General features: G+C 38.0%; 1 protein-coding gene across 4 annotated transcripts in view; it reads left to right on the forward strand.

Moving 5' to 3' along the window:
• Positions 1 to 24,684, forward strand: part of Acf (ATP-dependent chromatin assembly factor large subunit) — a 177,806-nt gene that overhangs the window by 36,497 nt on the left and 116,625 nt on the right. For 2 of the 4 annotated variants that reach the window (XM_089245721.1, XM_089245723.1), the window contains exons 1-2: positions 491 to 823; positions 12,374 to 12,445. In XM_089245721.1, coding sequence (XP_089101847.1) covers positions 750 to 823; positions 12,374 to 12,445 — 146 coding nt within the window. In that variant the 5' untranslated portion in view covers positions 491 to 749. Of the gene's footprint in view, positions 1 to 490; positions 824 to 12,373; positions 12,446 to 24,684 lie in introns of those variants that run through there. The other 2 variants (XM_089245722.1, XM_089245720.1) reach the window with 1 other exon arrangement.

The following is a 24,684-nucleotide window of genomic DNA, read 5'->3' on the forward strand; positions in this document are numbered from 1 at the left end:
ATTATTTCTTGCATTTATTTTGAATTTTCGTGATTCTGAATTTCCGATTCCCCACTCCCACAGAATAGTCCTAATTTAAAATTCGTGGCTGAAAGGGGACGAAATTATTAATACGCCCCGCGTCTGGTGAGGACGAGACCCTTCTGTTGAAGGCCCGTGCGTTAAGATGCCACTGCATTTGGCACGCGGCCCATGACAAAGGGGAAAAAAGATAGGAGGCGCTACAACGAAAAATTTTAAAGCCCCGGTTTCTGCCCTCCTTTTAAAAAAAACCCCCCATCTGCGTGTTTGAGAAGTTTAAAAAATTCTTTGTTCAACAAAAAAAAAAAAAATCGTCCCTAATGCTAATTTTGAACCCATTCCTCCATGTTTTGAACCGCCCGCCTTTTTTGACAAATAGCGTCAAAGCTTCCCAGCTAAAATATTCCCTATCGCTTATTTTTTTTCCCGTAGCAATAGGGAATCAGTTGTCACGTGATCGAGGGAAACCGCGGACCGCGTGTTTTTTTTTTTTTGTATTTTTTCCCGGGTGTTTACAAGTTCCCGCCTTTTGTTGATACTGGAGGAAATGGCGTCTCGTGCAGGCACCTGTGCCGCTGTGGTGTTTTAATGTGCCGTGAAATAAAAGGATATGTAAATTGTTAAAACTCTCTGAATTTAATTATTGCCACTTGTGTGTACATTAGTGAGGGGCGATAATTTTTTCCCTAGTTATTTGACGCGCAATTTTGTGAACGTAATTTTCAGTCATGGCTCGTTTGCGCCGTGTACCTAAAAATTATGAGGATGCCGCTAAGAATTGCAAGAAATTGACCGACATGTGGTGAGTTTTTGGCATTTAAAAATAACACTATACTGTTAATTTATTTGACTTTAGACCAATGCTTCCTTGTCAATTTGTACGGTCTCAATGGACTCGAAAATTATATATCCCAGTTTAACCCCACGGATGAGGAGTTTATTGTGAAAAAAATTCAAAATAACATTCAAATCACGAATGGTAATCGAAAAAATTGATGGACTAATTAATGGTTTGTATTTGATTACTCGTGGTTTTTGCTCTAAAGGGAAGGCATGTAACGACCTCTGTCCCTGTGAGACACCAGACAGCACTTTTAACAAATGCCATGTAGCTAAATGAAACACTAGTAGAGACCTCATAACTAGTTCTAGATGTTGTGAACATTTGGTAGTAACTCATTCATTTATTGGCAAAAGCTAAAATTCTATGACGTGCTGGAAATGTCAAAAAAATCTAAATACAAACACAAGGCCAAAACAGGCAAAATGCCCAACGACGTGGCTGAGAAAAAAATGCCCATAACAAATAAGGATGCTCTAAAATACAGCAACCGACCCAATTAAATACGCAATTACAAAAACTAGCAATATATATACACATGATAAAATATTATACAATGCCCATAAAATGTATTTGCGTTGTCTTATTCTAAGGTTGGATAGCTTCTCGATTTTACCCCAACATGTTTATCATATTTCTTTTTAAACGTATCAATTGTGTTGGCATTCAGGGTTGGCAAGTTTTTGCCATAGGTGGTAAAAACTGTCCTGGCAAAAACTGATTTTTCTCCCATTTATGCATGTGAGACAATATTGTGTTTTATTTTTTTAAAAAGGAAATAGGATGGTTTTTAACTTGAAATTCACTTTAAAAATTAATAAATTTTTCAGTTGAGTTTGTGAACTGCAAAAGATGTCTCGACAATAAAGAGTTTTTCCCTATCATCAAAAATTGATATTTCCCCATTTATATCTAGTATTTTAGATAAAATAGAACACAAAAAAATTGTTTGAAACACACAAACTCTGGTTTAAGAATTATATTAATGATATGTATGCTTATTAATTTTGTTGTGGAATGAGCACATATTGTTTTTTACAGAAGCATTTAAAACATTGAATACCCTATCATTCACACAATTGTGTTTACAGTAAAATAGCAAATTCTGTACAAAGTAGACATTTTCCAAAATAGACAAAGCACAGTAATACCCAGAAACACGATCTCCCGCCATAACTAGGATTCTTGCTGTCCGGGGCGAACATTATTTTGTTGCCAACACAACTATAACTGTTCTTTGTTCCCACCTGAAACTGCTGCTTAATCTCTGCTCGTTCTAACTTGGGTCCTGATGTGAATAAAAGCACATGTGCGATGCCCAGAATGATTCGTTGAAGAACATTTCATCTTTTATTACTGTACAACACCGCCAAAAATATAGTCCTTTGTCGTTTGCCCCTCATACCATAAAATACCTCATAATTTTTATTTTTTCACAAAATATTTATTCCATATTATTTCAAAGTTATCTGGAAGACGCGAAATTTTTTTTTTAAAGATCGGTCAAAGCGTTTTTGCTGCTATGTCTTCAGGGTGGGTGTTGACAGGATACGCCTTTCTCACTCAAACATTACCGTTCCCTTTTTAAACGGGTTTCATTTTATTATTATTCCTATTCGCAAACAGATTTGATATACACTTGTATACGCTTCTTCAAGAGGTCTTGCAAGAAAAAGAGCCTTTTTCTTTATCGCTTGATGACATAAATGTTATATGCGTGTCTATCTTGTTTGGCAGAGCCATTTGAAAATTCATTTCTTTGCAGCTGCTCTGGACTCCTATAAATAAAGTTGTTGTCAACAAGATTTTTTTCTCACCTACACGCTGGATAAAGGTGGGGGTGGGTGGGTCACATATCGTTCGTGGTGAATATACGCATTCCCAAAGAATTCACGCACTTCTGCTTTAGCAGCTTGTTGGAAGTAAGTAAAAGGTGGTGAGCCGAAAAAAGTCTGAGGATTATCACGAAGACATGAAGGTAAAGTTTTGGAAATCTGGTTGGAAAGAGTACTGGTCATATTTGATTCAGTTAGCCTCACTACAGATCCCATGAGAAAGCCTGGCCTGGGGGCCCATTAAAGATCCCACAATCCAGGGGCTCCTGCTGCTGGATGTTGGGGTCATGGCTCGCAACCTACACATGGATAAAAAACCGTAATTGTCTTGACAAAAAACAGGATATCAACAACAGGTTGAAGTAAAGAAACGAAATGATGTGGATGACTCTCTCGTCAAATTGGAACTGCTACAGCCCGTGGATAATTATGGAATATTTAATTACACAGCCCAGCAAGAAAAATAAAAAGCTGCAACACGACGGTAAGTTGTTCATAATTTGTTTCACGTTATAATTGGTAGCATATCCGGCCCAGGAAAATCATACGGCGTAAATTAGCTCAGAAATAAAATTATAAAATTCTGAAGAAATGAGAATATTCTGAAAAACCGAGGATTTTTCTCTCCCTATCTGCCGTGAAATAATAAACAACTCGCACAAGCTTTTGTAACGACCATGGCCCTACATCCTGCCGCAAGACCCCCTAGGCTGTGATCTTTGGCGGGCCCTCGGGCCAACCTTTTAACAGCTCTCCTATATAGTAAACTTTTAGCGTAAAAAAATAAAATAATGACAAGAATTGTCACAGGCAATGTCCGGGCTAGAGCCCTGTCATCCCAACTCTTGAGGAGTGTCATGATAACGACAGAATACCTTATCGAATTTTTTTTGGGAGATATATACCTCTTTCTATTTTAATTCGTGTTATCAACAGTTTTTATTTCAACAAAATTTGGAGAACAGTGGAAAAAAAATTTCCAGGAAAATTTTATTCATAACGAATTTACCATCTCACGTTTGAGGAAAGAATCCGCGTGTTCGAAACATGTAATGAAGGGGCGGGTAAAATTACAACCAATAGAAATAAAGGATGCGGAGTGATATCAAAAATTGGTACAGCGGTTTATTTACATCAGAACCCAAGTTAGAACGAACAGAGTATAGGCAGTTTTCCCTCTCTAGTTTCTGCCCTGCCCAGAAGTTATGCTATAGGTGTGAGACCAGCAACAACCACGTAAGTCAATTTTCCATAGAAATACATAGAGATATTAGGTGTTCTTAAGATTTTATCTTAATTAGCTTTCTTTTTCTTTCTTACTTTGATTACAATGCTATGGTACCTTCCTATGGGGCTTCATAAATTTGACATGTTGTGACTAATTAGGTCTGGTAAAAAAGACCATGTTCAAGTCTGTATTTGCACTCTGAAATCTGGGCAAATGATAATTGTGTGTCAAGCGCTTTGAATGTTTTGATAATGCCTCGACCAATCCATTGGAGGCAAGGAAACAAATTTCAGTGTTGAGTTGAAGTTTATTGAGGGGTGCAGACAGTGGCGGATCCAGGGGGTGCGATCGCCCCCCCCCCAAGAGCCTTTAAGCAATAGGTGAAGGGGCGATCGCCCCTCCCAAGAGCCTTTAAACAATAGGTGAAGGGGCGATCGCCCCTCCCAAGAGCCTTTAAACAATAGGTGAAGGGGCGATCGCCCCTCCCAAGAGCCTTTAAACAATAGGTGAAGGGGCGATCGTCCCTCCCAAGAGCCTTCAAGCAAACATAACTCCAGTTACCTCACTTTTTTTCTTTATTAATCCTTAATTTTTTTTAATTTCCTTTTTTTCTCAAAGTTCCTTTCCCTAAAATTTGTTCCCCAAGTTCCACCTTGAGATTTCTTCTGCTGGTAAGGTCGAAAAAATAAGGTCACAGCCGGAGGAGGGTCAATTGTATTCCCACCAAGGTTGTACAGGGATTCCATGCGATTCGGCTGTCACGCTTTTCGCTGCAACATACCCCCTAGCGCCTAAGGGCTCGTGTAGAGAGGCAAAAAAATGTACACCCTTCAGTTTTCTTGGTAACGCGCAATAAAGCACAAGCCATCCAATAAGATGAATCATCGTTTTCTAGCCTTTATCTCTTTTTTTTTTAATTCAGTCCTGAAACCCGCAAGCTTGACGTGGATCAAAAAGTGGCCATGTCTTCGAAAAAAAACTGTTTTCAGTAAGCAAAAATTTTTAAATAAATGGATGTTAAGAAAATTAATTCTATTACTTTTTGTAGCACATCTGGGGGTTTCCCAGAGAATGAAGCTGCATTTTCGCTTATGGATTCATTGATAATGACATTAACAGGGGTTCCCCCACAGGGTGAGGCTAACAGGGCTGAGGACGATTCTTATCATTTTTTGATTTTCACTCTACAAATTCACTATAGTGGGGCCTAAAAGTATGAAAAATCTTAGCAAAGCGCCCCCCCCCCCCGAAAACATAGCTCAAAAGCCCTGCGCCAGCAGGTGATCATTTGAACACACATGACTTCTCTATAATATCTATGAAAATATTGGCCTCGGCCCCATCTAATAATTAAAGCCTTTGTAATTTGAAATAAGTACCTGGATTAAACATAAGTGGATCACGCGTATAATGCTTTTCCAAAAACTGCCATAAAATCGTTTTAAGCGGAAAAACGCTTTAAATGGGAAATATTAATATTTCCCATTTAAAGTGTCTCTATAGTCTGAGCATTAGTTGAAGATGGAACCACGAAAATGAATCGCACTAAGTGGGAAAAGGTTCTAAGAGCAGTGTCGCAACCAGATGCGTGGTCAGCGTCTTGGTGTCCCTTGTAATGTTAAAGGGCAGGTAAAAGGTTGAAATTTACGCCCCCCGCCCTCCTCCGGTCCAGCGCCCGGGGCACCAAATCTACCTCCTCTTTCCATGTTTCGGCCTTGAGGAACGTTATAAGTGGAATCCACTATATAAAATTGATTGTGTGGTGTCGGATGTTCTGCGGGAATTAAATTTAACCACCATCTTTTCAGACAAAAAATCTGAAAATTAATATTGTGCACTTGATAATCATAATTAAATATTAATGAAAATCATTCCAGTTTGCATGAAAGTAAGCTTTTGCTATTTAACGTATCTGTGGTGAAAAACTGTTTTTGAATAGGTTTTTGACAACCATATAGTCTGCACAAATTTGAATAAGAAATTTATTATTTTTAATCGCGCAATATTAGAATTTCATTAGGAAGTTTTTTTACTCTTAAATTTTTCTTAATTATACAGTCAAATTAAATTAGTACCCACATATTTTATTGAAATATGCGTCAATTATTTCTTGTTATCGAAAACAGTCTATACTTGTTTCAATAACTTTTCAATGCTATATTTTCATATTTAAAAACATTTTCATATTTTATCGTGACGTCCTATTCGAATAAGCAAGATTTACCATTTAGTATTTCGTGTATTTGTGTTTCCAAGATTTTATATTTCCTGATTAGTAATTCTCTGAAACTCGTGCTAAGGTAGTTCCAAATTAAAGTTTTCATCCTTTATGAGTTGTTTATTTGAAACCAAACCAGAGATTCAGGTTAGGAGATTGAGAGTAATTTTGATGTTCAGTCAGAAGCGCATTTATGGTTTTGCCGATTTGAAGGCTATTCAAATTTCACCGCCCTTCCACTCTAGTCTAATTTTCTCGACTACTCTATCTCTTAATTTTCCATCCCATGTTATAGCCCCCCCCCCCACTCCTGCAAGTACACCTGTATTAAAGTCACTCTTTTAAAGGTCTGTCCTACGAGAGTTTGCTAGGGGACGCTGGATAAGATAATTAAATTTAAAGGTAATAAAAGTCTTTGTCAGGATCTGCGGTCGCCTCGGGGAAGCAACAATTTTTAAGGCTTTCAATACAAAGGCAGAGGAACGAGCGTCTTCCTTTACTTCACGCCGGCTGTTATTTTTGCGGTTTATGTCCGACAAAGACTTTTATTAACTTTAATTATCTTATCCAGCGTCCCCTAGCAAACTCTCGTGGGACGGACCTTTTAGTCATTTACATGTTTGCACCCTGTTTTGGTCACACATGTTTGACGCTGGTTTTGGTAATTGTTTCGTTACTTACACACGCTCTAGACAATACCGTCTTAACGCATTTCCCGTGGGCGGAGGCCTCAAATGCAGAGGGGCCTCTGGTTTAAAATTTTAAAAGTAAACATGTCTTGCCAGGTAGGAGGCTCAGAAAAATTACTTTTTCCGAGGGCCCAGTATACGCTCGCTTCTGACGGCTGACTCTAGGCCACTCACTGAACTGGTCCCTCACTCTATGTCACTCATTTGATCATTCGTTACTCCCGTTCTAAGTCACGCTTTTGCTCATTCACGTGCTTGCAAACTCTCTAGGTCTCTCACTGACACGGTCACTTGCTGTCTGGGAAGAGGTGGGTTTATTTGATGGTTATAAAAATTTCACCGCCCTTCTCCCATTTTGCTAATTTTCTTGGCCACTCAATCCTCAAATTTGCCGACCTTCTGAACTTGCCGCCCTGAGATATAGCCCATTTAGTTCTGTAAATAGGACATAGTCTTCAGTAACGGGGCATGAGGATGGTTAAAATCAGTGTTGCAAAAAAGAAATTGAGGGGAAAAACTGAAAAATTACCAGCAAAAAAAAAAAAGGCTGATGGAATTCAATTTTTCTACAACTAATAGAGATATAAATTATTAGTTCAGTAGATTCTCGCTAATCTGGCACATATCACACCAGGGTGTACTGGGTTAACGAAATCGCAGAATTACTACAGATTGATTGAAAAAGTCCATTTAAATAACAAACTTCTGCTCATAAACATGTGCGCACTATGTTTTCCTCTTCTATGCTCGGAGAAAACCGGCCTAAAAACACCGGATTACTGGAGGGATTATTGAAAGTCTGACTCTATACGTAGTAGGATGGGAAACTTTATTTGAAGACAAAAATTGGGTTTCAGACGCAAAATATTTTCATAAATCGGGTATACAAAGCTGGAAATTTGTAATTTTTTTAATTTTATAGTCTCATAGTCTCATGGGTTCAGGAAGGGGAAGTCATGTGTAACTAACCTCCTTTGCTTCTATGATTACGTGACTAAGGCTTTGGGTAAGAGCAAAAATGTCGACGTTGTTTACCTTGATTTCCAGAAGGCATTCGATCGGGTCCAACATGGCAAACTCTTGAAACGTTTACACGAGATTGGAATAGGGGGCAACTTGCTGAATTGGATAGAATCGTGGTTAAGAGATAGGTCGCAACGAGTTATGGTGAACGGGGAATTCTCTGGTTGGACAGACGTCACAAGTGGAGTTCCTCAGGGAAGTGTCCTTGGCCCCATACTTTTTTCACTTTTTATCGATAAACTCGATCAGGGTATCGATGGAATTACTAGCAAATTCGCAGATGATGTGAAGCTAATGGGGGTAATCGGGAATGAAAGCGATAGGGAGTTGCTCCAGACCAACTTAAACAAGATTGCAGCATGGGCAAATGAATGGGGCATGACGTTTAGCGTAGATAAGTGCATGGTCGCTCATTTTGGTTCGAACAACCCATGGTTATCTTACGAGTTGAATGGTGTCACTATCCCGGATGCAACTAGAGTCACCGATTTGGGAATTCTCATTGACGAGCGACTTAAGTTTTCTGAACATTGTTCAGCGGTTGTCAAAAAAGCGAATAGAATGCTTGGTCTCATTTTCAAAAAGGTCTCTTCGCGTTCTCCTAAAGTCATTCTTCCGCTTTTTCGAGGTTTAGTTCGTCCTGGACTGGAGTATGCTGTAAGGTTTTGGAGACCATACCTACAGAGGGACATAGACTTGATTGAAGGGGTGCAGAGAAGAGCTACGTGTGTCCTTATTGGCACACAGGGCTTGAGTTATGAAGAGAGACTTCATTTTTTGAATATGTTTACATTGGATGAACGCAGGTGTCGAGGAGATATGATCGAAGTGTTCAAAATTTTCAATGGGATGGATAGGATGGACCATGAACTTTTAGTACACCGCCAATCAACTGCTTTTACAAGGGGACACCAGTATCGATTGGTGAGGGACAATGCAAGGTTATGGTGTCGCAGGGAATTTTTCTCTAATAGGGTTGTTAATAAATGGAATAGCTTACCCCCGGAGGTAGTAAATTGTAACACAATTGACACGTTTAAAAAGAAATACGATAAACATGTTGGGGTAAATCGAGAAGCTATCCATTCTTAGAATAAGACAACCATAAGTATTCTTTATGGGCATTGTATGATATTTTATCATGTGTATATATTGTTTATAATTTGTGTTAATTGCATTTTTAATGGGGTTGCTGTATTTTTGAAACATATGACATCCATATTTTTATGGGCATCTTTTTATCAGCCACCTCGTTGGGCATTTTGCCTGTTGTGGCGTTGTATTTGTATTTGTATTTGAAAATTATAAGTGATAAATGAGGAAGTTAAAGGTATTATTTGTAAATACAGACATGTCATAAATGGGTGTTTTATTGTGTGTAGTACTTATTTTCATTTTAAGATACAAGTTTGGTGTGCTATAAAATTGCTCACAGAAAGAAAAATTAACTGTCTAGAACATGAGTAACTGAAAGAAGACTGCTTAATGTTCTCTACACCAATTGCCAAGTCCTCGAAGCGTATACGTGAACACGAGAAGTTGCTGGAGTGAGTGTAGCTCGGCTTTGGATGCTTGAGTTTCCAGCAGCGGTTCCAAACCTTTTCAGTGCATACGCCAAGCAGATCATGAGTAAATACTAAACAAGGTATTGAGCGAAACAAGAAGGACCCCATGGATGGAAACAAAGTCCCTTTGGTCGGGTCCAGTGCCGAGTGGGGAGTACTGAGCTGATATGAATTAGTACGAGAGAGTAGATATGAATTTATTACAAGTAGAGCCAGTTGAGGGCCCACATGGATCTGCCGGCAAATAGATAGAATTCTCTATGGAACGAGACAGACCACAGAGGGCTCACCTGGAATCACTGATGTAAACAAAGCTCATTTGGCCGATCCCATCACCGGCATTCAAAATCTGAACAGGGAAAACATCTACCCTGTGCTGTACTGAAACCGAAACTGCCTTATCACGGACTCTACATATTAGAGGACAAAAGCTGCGCTGCGTAGGTTCAGCTTTTTATCTGAAGCCATGAAGTCATTTAAAGTTTGAGCAGTCACAAGAATTTTTCGCAAGCGCAGTGCAACCCGTTACAGGTAAGGGGGCTGTCAGTGTGCGCGTAGTAGCCTACCTATTTATTTGATAACTACTTTGTTGTTGTGCGTAAAGTTCATGCTCCCAAGGGTTGAGCTGACAGGGCCGGGGACGATTCTCATCATTTTTTTTTTTTAAGCTATAAATTAACTATAAAGGGGCCCGTGAAAGTCTGGTCTAGGGGCCCACTAGAGGCTTTAGCCTAGGGGCCCCGCTCTAGGATGTGGAGGCCATGGTCAGGGCTTTAGATAATTTTTTTTTCCTTCAAATGCTCAAGGATCGTCTCTCTTAAATGAGGTTTCTTGTATCCGAGTTAGCTTAGAATTCATTTCCTCTGGTTGACCGAGATCCTTATTTTATTCATATTATTTTGCCTAATTGTTATCATAACGCCACAAAGAGAAACGTTTAATACTTTCACAAGGATCAAAAATATTAAATTTAAATGGAAAGTATCTCTCTACTATGACTTGAAAAGCTGGAAAAAAGCATTTATCGAATACATTCGGATGAATTTTTATATGTGCACATTGTTTTGTCCAGTTAACTGCGAGCCTTACTTTTTAATTTTTATCAAGCGAAGGAGGAAGAAGTAGTATTCTAGGAACATTTTAAAATACCAATTCTTCATATTCTGCTCTTTTTTCATCTGCAAAGTTTTTATTTATTTATACAATTGCTCATGATACTGTTAATAAAAAATTTTTAGCTGGTAATGTGCATCAGAATTCCTTACAATGTTTATAAATATAACATATTATTCAGTCTGCACCTCAAACTTTTTTTTCGTACGGTATTTTTTGCGAGGGTAGTCGGCACAAACATTCAAATTTATTATCAAAAACAGCTTATTCATTAATTGTAACACCAGTTGCTGCAAGCAAGTTTTTAAATAAGTATGTTGCATATTGAAAAAATATAATTTTTATAAATTTTAATTTAGATTTAATTTTTAACTGCCTTCAATTTTTAATTAATTTTTATTTTCAATTAAAATGTAATCAGAATTAATTTTAATGTTTAATTAATTTTTTAAATGAAAATTAATTGAAAGTTTTAAATAATTTTAATTCTTAATTAATTTTTTATTAGTTTTTATATTTTAAGTACGTTTAGCACCTGCGGACACAAGGTTGGGTCTCACCGATCGACATCTTCATTGTAAAAAATCGCCCCCCCCCCCAACACATCACCCTGGATCCGCACCTGGGTGCAGACCAGGTGTATTGTCAACAACAAGCAATACTATTAAACTAATTATTTTTTAAACTAAGCACTTAACTCCAGGTATAAAATTGTGACCTTGTCTGTGAAAAATAGCACATACCAAATAAGTCTTAAGATTCCATTCTAAAGTCCTAACGAAGTTTTCATCTTTACGTATTGTTAACTCTCAAAAATTGGTTTCATTAAATAAATATATTGAATGATTGCTATAACATGGGGTCATTATATAATAAGCGTTGACGGTATCTCTATTACAATACACATTGAGCAAATGTTTTTCCATAAAACCATTTTTGTTGTTTTTGTCATTTTTGCCACTGTCCTGTCAAAATACTTAACCCTGTTAAAATTTACTATGCCGGGGGGGGGGGGGGAAGCCATTCCATTTATTAACCCTATTAGAGAAAAATGCCCTGCAACACCATAATCTAGAATTGTCTGGTCACCAGAACAATTTTTTACTTGAAGAAAAGGTACAAAATAATGCTTTTGATTTTTGCAGGGCATAATGACCTCCTTTCATGTTGGTAGATATGTCACTATAAATTCCAAACATAATTTGTATCGCTCTCAGCCTGTGATTTTAGTGATCAGTGAGGTTAGTGTTGCAAAGTTGCATATCAAAGTATTTGATAGGTAATCTGTAAAAAAATAGATCACTATCTTTGACAAAGATCACAGTATTTCAATTTTCACCTTTGTTAAGATTTTTATCAGTTTTTATTCTTCGTTTGGCATTTCTTAAATTTAAAGCAAACATTACGATAGCTTGCTATTTTAATATTAAATGATAAAAGGACTATTTCCAAGGATTATAAAAAGAGATGGCAAAATGTGGGAAATTTAACTATGTGCTCAGTACTAAAGATATTACAACCAGGATGAAAGCATGTAAAAGAGTAACAATTATAAACAAAATTTTTTTTTTGTAGCACTATGATCTTTTCCCTATTGCTCAAGTTGATAATCGCAACAATCAAAATTGAAATACATCACTTCATGTAGGAACTATTCAACAAACTTTTAATATGTTTACACACTAAAGGACAACTGAGATTTTTGTGAAGAAAACTATTTTTTGTTAAATACATATGAACAGTATATTTTGCATATTTCAAGCACTCTGCCAATAGTTTTAAGAATATATCTAACACTTTTGTCTGATGTTTTAACTTTTGTTTCGTCTAATTTTTATAGGAAAAATTGTGAGATTTCCAAGGTTATATCGCCGGAAAAAGATGTCAAATCACCAAATGGAAAGCAAGAAGGGTTTGTTTATTTTACTTAAAATATATATTTTGCACTGACTTGATTTTAAAAAAAAAGAAACCTAGGTACCAGCCCAATAAGTTTTTTCCTAGAAAAATTTCCCGATTTTCTTTTAATTGATATGGACCTTGTTTCATAATCGCATGAAACAAGGTGAATAATTTGTGCTGTATTCTGGCTCATACGATTTCAGTTATTGTACATAAAGAAAAAAGAATTAGGAGCCATGGTAACTTGTCACTGGAGGTTTTTCAAGCTCAGTTTCACACTAGTAGGAATGCCCGCTGTTATACAAGGTGTGGGGGGGGGGGAATTTAATTTTGGAATGCTATGAGGCTTTAGGGTAAATTTTAGGGAGGGTTGCGAAGAAGAAAAAAAGGAAAATTATGCATTGATTATATAAAGTAAAACCTCGATAAGTCGTCACCACAAGTTATCGAAAAATTATGACTGCTTAAGCGGAGTGTCATCAGTTTTAATGTGCAATGTTGTGAAAATCGTATAAAGTTAAAGTAATATGAAATTTATTAAAGTATGAATCAAAATAACAATATTAATAAAATTTACAGATTGCGAAAGAAAAAATAGCAATTTTTTTATCTTTTTATTACCTAAATTATTGTGGTAAAATGTACTGTACACTTTGATTTATATACTAGCAGTTTTTAATTTAGATTAACAGGAGCAACTGTTAGAATAGGTAGCTTTTCTTCGTAATAGACACTCTCTATTGCACATCAATTTTACATATATACATCAAATTTAATTTTAGTGTTTTGATTTTTCACCAGTACATGATACAACTACAAAGTAATCTCGAACACTTTTGACTTGGTGGAGGGGCCTCGGGCAGGGAAAAGTAAACAATTCCTAAGTCCTAAATTAGTAGAGCCCATGCTTTCTATGATTATTTATTATCTGTACCCTTTGAACTTTGACTTGATTAATTTGATTCCTCGATTTACATAATTTTATATTTTCTTGCACTATGTGTAATCTTTGATGTATCAATAAATTTAGGTTTTGCTGGAGATGCCCTGGGGAGGCAAAGTGCTTACGTTGCTTCTGGCGACAGAGCCTGGGTGTCTCGTAGTTTCTCCAGTAGATCCCATGCAAAAATGATATCTATCTTGAACAGTCCCCAACGTTCCAAACACCTTAGTTGATAAATGAACTTCCCTAGCGTAACTTTCGTTACTTAAATTATTCCGTTAGGGTATATAGGATTTTATGGTGACTTTTAAGCATATGGCAATGCTGTTAACAAGCTCTTTTTTTAATGGGAGCTATAAAAATAATCTGTTCCACTTTCTCAAATTTTTTCATAGTGACAAGTTAATCGAAATTAGCGACGAGTAAACGAGGGTAACATTGTTGTTTATGAGAGGTGGAAGGGCCCGAAGAAAAATAACCATTTAATCGGAGTGACGACTTAACAAGGTTTTACTGTATTTCTAAATAAAAGGATGCCTAGGAAATAAAATCTAGACATTGACCAGCCATATTACTGCGCTCTATCTAGGGATGAGTTTCAAATCTATATACACTATCTACCAATAAGTATTTGGACACCTATGGAAATGACGATATCTGCGGTCCTGAGATACGTCACGCCCTCCGCCGGTATATATCGTGTAGGAAACAACATCGGCATTAGTCGCGCAGTTCGGACCTCTCTGATTTCGAGAAAGGTATAATTATCGGGTATCACAAAAATGACCGATCCTTAAGGGACATATCTAGCGAGCTGAAGTACCGAAAATCGACAGTGGCCTATGTGATTAAGAAGTGGAAGGTGAGCTGTGATTGTCGGAATTTGCCCAGAGTCGGCAGACCAACGAAACTGGGAGATAGAGATCGACGGGTGCTGTCCAGAGAAATTCGGAAGAACCGCACCCAACCGATGGCCCTCATCCGCGAGGAGTTTTAACAGGCATCCGGGAGTATTGTTTCAATGAATACCATCTGTAAGGAAGCACATCTGATTGGTTTTCATGGTCGTGCTGCTGCCCATAAGCCTTTGATCACAAAGTCCAACCGCGTTGGTTGCTCGGTTAATGTGGTGCAAAGCACATCGAAATTGGACCGTAGATCAGTGGAAACAGGTTCTTTGGAGCGACGAATCAAGGTTCACCCTCTACCGTTCAGTTGGCAGGGTCTGGCGTCTGCCTGGAGAACGTCTCCTGCCAGAATGCATTGTGCTAACAGTCAAGTTCGGCGGAGGTGGAATTATGGTCTGGGGGTTTTTCTCCTGGTATGGACTGGGACCCTTGGTCCCCATTCATGGTAAGCTCAACGCCGATGCCTACTGCACTATTTTGGATGACAATGTGCTTCCTACGTTGTGGCAGTTTTATGGGGTGGACCCCTGTTACTTCCAGGACGACAATGCCAGCTGTCATACTGCGAGGTTAACCAAGCCTTGGTATGGTGCCAATGAGGTTCATTGAATGGACTGACCTGCCCAGAGCCCAGACCTGAACCCTATCGAAAACCTCTGGGACGACTTGGATCGCCAAAATCGGTGAAGGAACTGACATGTCTTCTCCAAGCCGAGTGGAAGAAAATACCACTAGCCGTCACACAAGGACTTGTGGAAAGTATGCCCCGGAGGGTTCATGCTGTAATTATTGATTTTGAATAAAGTTAGATTTTCTTTTCTATCACAGGTGTCCAAATACTTATTGGTAGATAGTGTATACAGTAGAGTTGATAATCCGAGTAAGGTGGATCCAAGGCTACTTTGGATTATTGTAAAAACTCAAACTATCTGAAAGCAATAAAAAAAAACTTATAATGTTGGTTTTATTTTAAGAAGAAGCAAAGAGTGTTGGAGGGATTGGTGGTGAATGAATCGTGCTGAGACACTGGAATCGTTATTTTGGTGGCTCGCCAAAACATTTTGATCAATTTGCATAATATAATTCACAAATAGGGTAAAGCAAAGATTTCAACAAAAAAAAAAAGAAAGAAATCACCCAGCTTCATATAAACTTATGAAAAGGACAGACTGATCAGTATACAGTATTTAGCTTCTTAATTAGGCTTTTAACGCAAAAGAAACTACACCATACACTTCTTCACTATAAATAACTTCGAGTACATCCCATTCTCATTGAGTGTGGAGAAGGTAGAAATTAATGGAATTTCCATGGTATTGCATTTCTCGGGTACATAGTTGGGTAAGGAGTAAATAGATGTCTGCATCTTGGTTGGTTGGAAGAAGGGATTTGTACAATATTGGTACAGTTAAGTTTACTTGTGTTTTTGGTCTTCGAAGCCTTTGATCAGAAGCGTTTTAGTCTTTAAATGAGTGCATGATGGCAAACCATGATAGCAGAAAAGGGAAAGCTGAAGAAAAAGTGAGATTTTTTCAAGAAAAGTGGTCATTCCTTTATTTTTCCGTCAAACACAAGGCTAAAGCAGTTTGTCTCATTTGCAATGAAAACTTAACCATGGTGAAAGAATACAATATTAAGAGATATTATGATACAAAGCATAGTGTGAAATATTCTGGATTGGAGGGATATTTTTTCGAAGTGAAAAAGGTCAATGAACTGAAATCGAAGCTGAACTGTCATCAGTCATTATTCTTCAGAAGAAATGAACAGTCTGAAAATTGTGTTTGTGTTAGTTATATAATAGCAGGAAAAATTGAAAGTGGGAAGCCATTCGTTAAAGAATGCCTTCTGTCTGCAGTTGATGTGCCCATCACAGGCTGAAACTGTTTCAACATGGTTCGTACGGTCCTTGAAAACCTTGAAAAGTCCTTGAAAAAAAAAAGTTCATTTTCAAGGCCTTGAAAGTACTTGAAAATAAATAAGAGTCCTTAAAAATAAATAAGAGTCCTTGAAAAAGAATTTTTTTTTAAGAATTCTGTGAGAGTCCTTGAAAAATTTGTGTTTTCCGAAATAGTTTTCGCCACTTTTTTTTTTTTTACTTCGTAAGTGACGTCCTTAAAAAAGTGCAAAGCGCAGGGAAAAAGCCTTAGTAGCCAATAACCCTGGATAATTGGATTTAAAGCACGTTTTTCCCCATTATTATAAAGCCGGGTTTTCGTAGGAGCAGGTTTTTTGTGCCGCGTGCAAAGTGAATCGCCCAGCGTGACACGCCGTCCACTCAATAATAATAAGAAAACAAGTTCGACTGTTTTCCTAGAGAGCGCGACAAGCCTCATACGGCAGTGTTTTACGTCGGGCGTGATTGGCCGACTGTTTCTGGAGGAGTCAGATGCGTTGTGCGCCACTCGTTTTACCGATCTTCTCTTCATTTTTGTTTTCTTTCACTTCCCTTCATCGAGCTCGATGCTTCCCTTCAAACCGGAGCATGCAGATGACAGAATCGCTGATAGCAGGGCCGTGAGCTGATGCGCCACGGTAGGAATACACAAACGCGTAATGTGATTATGAGTTACTTACCCCGACCCGGCGAATGTGATTCGCCATACGGGGGTTCCCCGAAGGGAGCATTTATTTTCTCAATCAAAAAAAAAAATAAAAAAAAATTACATGTTAAAAATATATACATTCTATATCACCGGAGCACCATTGGTCCGAGGTTAACAATTCACCTTACAAAAGTCGGGCAACACCATTAACAACCCGCGAGCAGGAATTTGGTGTTCCCGATTACCACTTTTCAATCCACATGTTAAAATTATATACATTCTATATCCCCGGAGCACCATTGGTCCGAGGTTACCTTACAAAACTCGGGCAACACCATTAACAACCCGCGAGCAGGAATTTGGTGCTCCCGATTACCACTTTTCAATCTGTTTGTTTCTCTCGGGAACATTTCACTCTGTTCCTAAGTACCTTTGCACTGCCAAGTCCATTATACCAGAAAGAAGGGCTCTTGTTTTTTGGTTTTTAATCAATGCCGTAATTGGAATGTTAGTACATGTAGTGTGATTATGTGAAACGTTTCTGTCGACGCGAAATAATACAGTTCGGTTCATGCGGTGCCAAAAACCTATGTTGGAATGTTATTTCCCTTTTTATTCTCTGTGCACGTGGAACCGCTCGGCCCGACGCAATATGTAAATCGCTGGCGGCATGCTCACGGAAGCTCGGCTTTGTACTGTAGGCTGGTTTTTTTCCGCGTCTATGTCGGGATTGTTTTTTTTTTCTCCGAGATTGCCGGTTGTTATTTGTCGGCCGTTTTATTTATTTATTTCTTTTATGATCGTAAATGATCTTGTTTTTTTTCCTTGCAACTTTTATGGAATAAAAGCTAGAGTTCAAAATGAACTTCCGATCGTTGTTTTTTTTCTTCAGCTCAGTCGGCACACTCTGACCCCAACAACCAACCAATACCTATTTCTAGAGTAGAAGTCCTTCTGTTCTAGAAGGTATCGCAACAACCCACTTCTAGGAAAACCCGGCTTTATGGTAGCATGTATTCTGTGATCGTACGTAGACGTATTTAGAGTCGTTGGAAATCATTAAACTTTTGTACTAGGTATTTTTTCTGGAGGACTTGAGAAATCAATATCTTAATAAAAAAGTGCCATAATTTTTGCCGAAATAAATAATTTCAGCCTTTCGGTCCGTAAGTGAGCGAAGCTTCCTCTGATTACTGTAAACTATAGGCGAAGATTGACTTGGAAGTCTGGGGCGGGGGGGGGGACACGATGTTGATGTCAATTCATATATGCATATATACATTAGATCAGTCAACTTCACATCCCCCCCCCCCCGTATCTCCGCCCATGCTGTCTAAGGTTGTATAAGGTTCTTTAAAGAAAGAAAACAAAAAATGAGTAACAAGTGTGTGTACTTTTAATTACTTGTGTGGCTGAAAAATCCCTTCTATCAAGATTGGTTGCTGAGTGTGCCAGACGAAAATGTCGCCAAATGCAAGCTGTACTTCAATGGGTGAATCGGCGCTGAAATCCATTGAGCTTATATTACTGGAGGGAGTATGACGCAGGGCCATAACTAGGATTTTTGTATTGTCTTGCCGCCCCCACCAATTCGGAATTCGATAATTTTATAACGGTGTTCACCTAAAAATTGCCACCCGGGGCAGTTGCCCCCCCCCCCCTCCCGCGTTTTAGTACCGGCGCTGGTATGACGTCAGTGGTCTACATAATTACTTGGAAGATCACGTGACGCGTTGGATGTCGGCGCATCTCCGTTATTTTCTAATGGCATCCATAGTTGTTTAAAGGAGTTTAAAACAATAAATGAAAGAAATAATTTCAGTATCGATGATATGATTCCAAAATTAATGAAAGAGATAGTTCCAGAATTAATGAAAGAAAGAATTAAAGAATTAATGAAAGAAAGAATTACAGAATTAATGAAATATAATTCCAAAATTAATGAAATATAATTCCAAAATTAATGAAATATAATTCCAAAATTAATGAAATAATTTTAGAATCAATAAAAGAATTCAGCATTAGCGAAAGAAACAAATCCAGAATTGATGAAAGCAGTTATTCCAAAAGTTATGAAAAATTATTCCAGAGGGTTAGGGTGCGGGTTAGTTAATGATAATCACAACAGTACTGACGGGGAATTACCCACCTCTGACTTGGATGGCTTCTCGATTGACAACAAACCACCGGGCAAATTAAAATGTGTGTTAATAAATGCCAGGAGCTTGGGTAACAAGAAAGATTTTTTAGAAACTATGATAGTTGTGGAGGACTTGGATCTTATAGCCATTACAGAATCTTGGGCAAACGATGGGGATGAATCTTTCTTACACATCTCCGGATACGATACTTTTTTGAGAAATAGATCTGATAGGAAAGGGGGTGGAGTGTTGATATACGTGAAATCATGTTTGAAGGCTAGAGAGTGTAACGTACAGAGAAGTGATATTGAAACCATATGGGTTGAACTTGAGAACAAAAGACGTCATAAGCTTATTGTTGGGGTTTGTTACAATCCACCGAATAGGGATCAAAACTACATCGCCAAAATGCATGATGAAATTTCCTACATGTGTAAGCGAAAGAGGGTTCTCATACTAGGGGATTTCAATTACCCGGGTATTGATTGGGAGAACCTTTCATCTGGAAATCAGTATGAAAGAGACTTTCTTAAGTTGGTGCTCGAAAATTTTTTGTATCAGCATGTATCAGAAGCCACTAGGGGTACTGCTATTTTGGATTTAGTTCTTACTAGTTCTGAGGATCTAGTTGAACATGTTTCGGTGGGGGAAGAGTTTTCTTCCAGTGATCATCGTATCGTCAGATTTCACTGTAACTTTTCCTCGGGTAAGGTTGATAACAAAAGATTGGTTCCTTGTTTTCGGAGAACTAACTTTGATGTTTTGCGAAGAAGGTTAGCGGAAGTTTTCAAAGACCGGTTGGAATCAGTAGGGGTGGTAAGTCAATGGGAAGAATTTAGTACGAAGCTGTCCTCTGTTTTGCACGACGTCATACCCTTTGTTCGAAAAAAGCGTGTTTGTACATCACACCCTCTATGGTTCACGGATAGCGTGCGGAACCTTTATCTTGAAAAGAAAAGAGCATTCAGAGAGTATAAAAGTGGACGAGGTGACCTATCATTGTTTACTGATAAAAGAAGACTGTTGAAGAAAGCGATAAGGGATAGTAAAAAGCAAGTTGAATCTAGGTTGGCAGATAACATTGGCTCTGACCCAAAATCATTTTTTCGATACGTCAATAATGGATGTAAGGGGACAGTTGGCCCCCTCTCGATAGGAGGCTCAAAAGTAGAGAGCAATGTAGGCATGTGTAGTGCTTTCAATGACTTTTTCGCGTCGGTTTTTAATGGAGATAATGATATTCGATATACGGGTGTTGCATGGGGTAATAAAACGCTCAACGATATTCAAGTGGAAGACGTGGAGGTCCTAAATCTTCTAAGAAATGTATGTGCAAGCAAAGCACCAGGACCAGATGATATCTATCCCAGGGTTCTCAGGGAAGGTGCTAATGAATTGTTGGGGCCAGTCGCACAGATATACAGGAGTAGTGTTGCTGAGGGTATCGTCCCGAGAGATTGGAAACTGGCTAACGTTGTTCCGATATTTAAGAAGGGTAGTAGAGAAGTGGTGTCTAATTATCGTCCAGTGAGTTTGACGAGCTCCCTCTCGAAAATTTTGGAAATTATCATCAAAAGGCAGTTTGTGAAGTGGATAGACGAGAATAATGTATTGTCGGATAATCAGCATGGGTTCAGGAAGGGGAAGTCATGTGTAACTAACCTCCTTTGCTTCTATGATTACGTGACTAAGGCTTTGGGTAAGAGCAAAAATGTCGACGTTGTTTACCTTGATTTCCAGAAGGCATTCGATCGGGTCCAACATGGCAATCTTGAAGCGTTTACACGAGATTGGAATAGGGGGCAACTTGCTGAATTGGATAGAATCGTGGTTAAGAGATAGGTCGCAACGAGTTATGGTGAACGGGGAATTCTCTGGTTGGACAGACGTCACAAGTGGAGTTCCTCAGGGAAGTGTCCTTGGCCCCATACTTTTTTCACTTTTTATCGATAAACTCGATCAGGGTATCGATGGAATTACTAGCAAATTCGCAGATGATGTGAAGCTAATGGGGGTAATCGGGAATGAAAGCGATAGGGAGTTGCTCCAGACCAACTTAAACAAGATTGCAGCATGGGCAAATGAATGGAGCATGACGTTTAGCGTAGATAAGTGCATGGTCGCTCATTTTGGTTCGAACAACCCACGGTTCTCTTACGAGTTGAATGGTGTCACTATCCCGGATGCAACTAGAGTCACCGATTTGGGAATTCTCATTGACGAGCGACTTAAGTTTTCTGAACATTGTTCAGCGGTTGTCAAAAAATCGAATAGAATGCTTGGTCTCATTTTCAAAAAGGTCTCTTCGCGTTCTCCTAAAGTCATTCTTCCTCTTTTTCGAGGCTTAGTTCGTCCTGGACTGGAGTATGCTGTAAGGTTTTGGAGACCATACCTACAGAGGGACATAGACTTGGTTGAAGGGGTGCAGAGAAGAGCTACGCGTGTCCTTATTGGCACACAGGGCTTGAGTTATGAAGAAAGACTTCATTTTTTGAATATGTTTACATTGGATGAACGCAGGTGTCGAGGAGATATGATCGAAGTGTTCAAAATTTTCAATGGGATGGATAGGATGGACCATGAACTTTTAGTACACCGCCAATCGACTGCTTTTACAAGGGGACACCAGTATCGATTGGTGAGGGACAATGCAAGGTTATGGTGTCGCAGGGAATTTTTCTCCAATAGGGTTGTTAATAAATGGAATAGCTTACCCCCGGAGGTAGTAAATTGTAACACAATTGACACGTTTAAAAAGAAATACGATAAACATGTTGGGGTAAATCGAGAAGCTATCCATTCTTAGAATAAGACAACCATAAGTAATCTTTATGGGCATCGTATAATATTTTATCATGTGTATATATTGTTTGTAATTTGTGTTAATTGCATTTTTAATTGGGTTGCTGTATTTTTGAAACATATGACAACCATATTTTTATGGGCATCTTTTTATCAGCCACCTCGTTGGGCATTTTGCCTGTTGTGGCGTTGTATTTGTATTTGTATTTGTATTGTATAATTGGTGAAAAAATTCCAGAATTGATGAAAAAATTCCAGAATTGATGAAAAAATTCCAGAATCAATGAAAAAAATTATTCCAGCATTAATGAAATAAATAAATTCAGAATTAATGAAAGAAATAATTTAATCTTTTTTTATCTTTAGAAGAGTTCTTTTTTTTAGTCTTTAAAAGGAAATTGCAATATTTAGAGACTAAACTATGTTTCAATGAGGAAATTGACAGGCGCGAACTGTGTTATTCAATGTGTCATATGTTTTGTATGATATATATGTGTATGTGGCCTCCTTTATTCATTACAGATGATGTGAAATAAAGTAGGGAGAAATGTAATCTCTGAAAGTTTTAATCAAAATTAAATATGCGCCTATTCATGTTAGAAATATGCTTTTGTAAAAAAAGTCCTTGAATTTTTAAGTTTTACCTTGAAAAGTGCTTGAATAGTCCTTGAATTTTTTTTCGTTGGAAGAGTACGAACCATGTTTAAACATTAGTTTGTATGATGTGACTGTAGCAAGACCTGTGGAGATGTATTCAAGACCTTCAAATCCAAATGTGAGGAATTTTTGTTTTACTCTGTAGCTATGGATGAATCAACAGATGTAACAGATACCTTGCAAGCAGCCATTTTCATTCGTAGTATTGACAAAAACTTCAAAATTGTTGAAGAGTTAGCTAGTGTTGTTGTGCACTTAAGGATACCACACGAAGTTTCTACTTATATTCAAGTTTGGCAGAAACATTGGCCAAATGTGAGTTGGACTTGGGCAACATATCTGCCGTAACTACAGATGGTGCTCCCTCTATAACCGGTCAAAAGACGGGTAATCACATTGATGAAGCCAGATGCGAAATGTGAAAATACAAAGATGAAGAATGCCTCATACACCAGGAAAACTTGTGAAAAAAGTTTTTCTCCAACTTTGAACATGTAATGCTGTTGTAGTGAAAGCGGTTAACTTCATTCGATCCAAAGGACTTACCATAGACAGTTTCAAAAATTCTTAGAGGATTTGGAAGCTGAGCATGGCGGCGTTATTTATTGTACAGAAGTATGCTGGTTGAGCCAGAGAAAAATGGTCCATCGCCTGTTTTCCTTGAAGGAGGAAGTTAATGAATTCATGAAATCCAAAGAAAAAAGAAAGAATTTCAAGATAAAAAGTGGGTGAGAGGTTTCACATTTCTTTTTGATGTCACTGGTCATCTGAATGATATAGCTGCCAAGTCTCCCGAATTTTAGCTTCATCTCTCTACCTCCCAAAAAGTTCTTAAATCTCCCAAATTTATACATTTATTTATTTCTGAACATTGTTCAGCGGTTGTCAAAAAATCGAATAGAATGCTTGGTCTCATTTTCAAAAAGGTCTCTTCGCGTTCTCCTAAAGTCATTCTTCCGCTTTTTCGAGGCTTGGTTCGTCCTGGACTGGAGTATGCTGTAAGGTTTTGGAGACCATACCTACAGAGGGACATAGACTTGGTTGAAGGGGTGCAGAGAAGAGCTACGCGTGTCCTTATTGGCACACAGGGCTTGAGTTATGAAGAAAGACTTCATTTTTTGAATATGTTTACATTGGATGAACGCAGGTGTCGAGGAGATATGATCGAAGTGTTCAAAATTTTCAATGGGATGGATAGGATGGACCATGAACTTTTAGTACACCGCCAATCGACTGCTTTTACAAGGGGACACCAGTATCGATTGGTGAGGGACAATGCAAGGTTATGGTGTCGCAGGGAATTTTTCTCCAATAGGGTTGTTAATAAATGGAATAGCTTACCCCCGGAGGTAGTAAATTGTAACACAATTGACACGTTTAAAAAGAAATACGATAAACATGTTGGGGTAAATCGGGAAGCTATCCATTCTTAGAATAAGACAACCATAAGTATTCTTTATGGGCATTGTATAATATTTTATCATGTGTATATATTGTTTGTAATTTGTGTTAATTGCATTTTTAATTGGGTTGCTGTATTTTTGAAACATATGACAACCATATTTTTATGGGCATCTTTTTATCAGCCACCTCGTTGGGCATTTTGCCTGTTGTGGTGTTGTATTTGTATTTGTATTTGTATTTGTATATACAAAAATCAGAAAATCTCTAATTGTCCTTAAAAATTCCCTATATCATTTAAAAAGAATCCCTGCTTCTGAAAACAATTCCTAAGGAATTCCTTGTGGTTTTTCCTTTTGAAATGACGTCACACATCGTAAATGGGGGGAATAGTGAAAAATTCTCCTTTTTTAAGGAAGGCAACAAAAAAGTTTGTCTTATCATGCAGGGAAATAGCTTAGCAGCCAATAGTCCTGGATAATAATTGAAGATTATAGTGAAGCACATGTGGTCAAAACCTCCTCTTTTGTTAAAGTTACGTACATGTGATAACAAAACATGAATACTGATAAGCAAACAATACAATACAAATACAACGCCACAACAGACAAAATGGCCAACGAGGTGGCTGATAAAAAGATGCCCATAAATATTTAATTAATTTTAAAGGTATTTATTTCCCAATAAATTTCCTTTCATCAAACGTTCTAGAAAAATTCTGACTTTTTCTTTTTGTACAAGTTGTGTTACTGACATAAACATCGATCATAGTGGAAAGACTGACATCAATCTCCCATGTGAAATAAAAAAACATCAAGCAATTGTCGTAAAAAGTCAGTGTTCATCAAAAA

This window comes from Pholcus phalangioides, unplaced genomic scaffold, assembly GCF_987345545.1.
Source record: "Pholcus phalangioides strain wild (caught in Gottingen) unplaced genomic scaffold, Ppha-v1.0 ptg000016l_1, whole genome shotgun sequence".
Taxonomy (NCBI): domain Eukaryota; kingdom Metazoa; phylum Arthropoda; class Arachnida; order Araneae; family Pholcidae; genus Pholcus; species Pholcus phalangioides.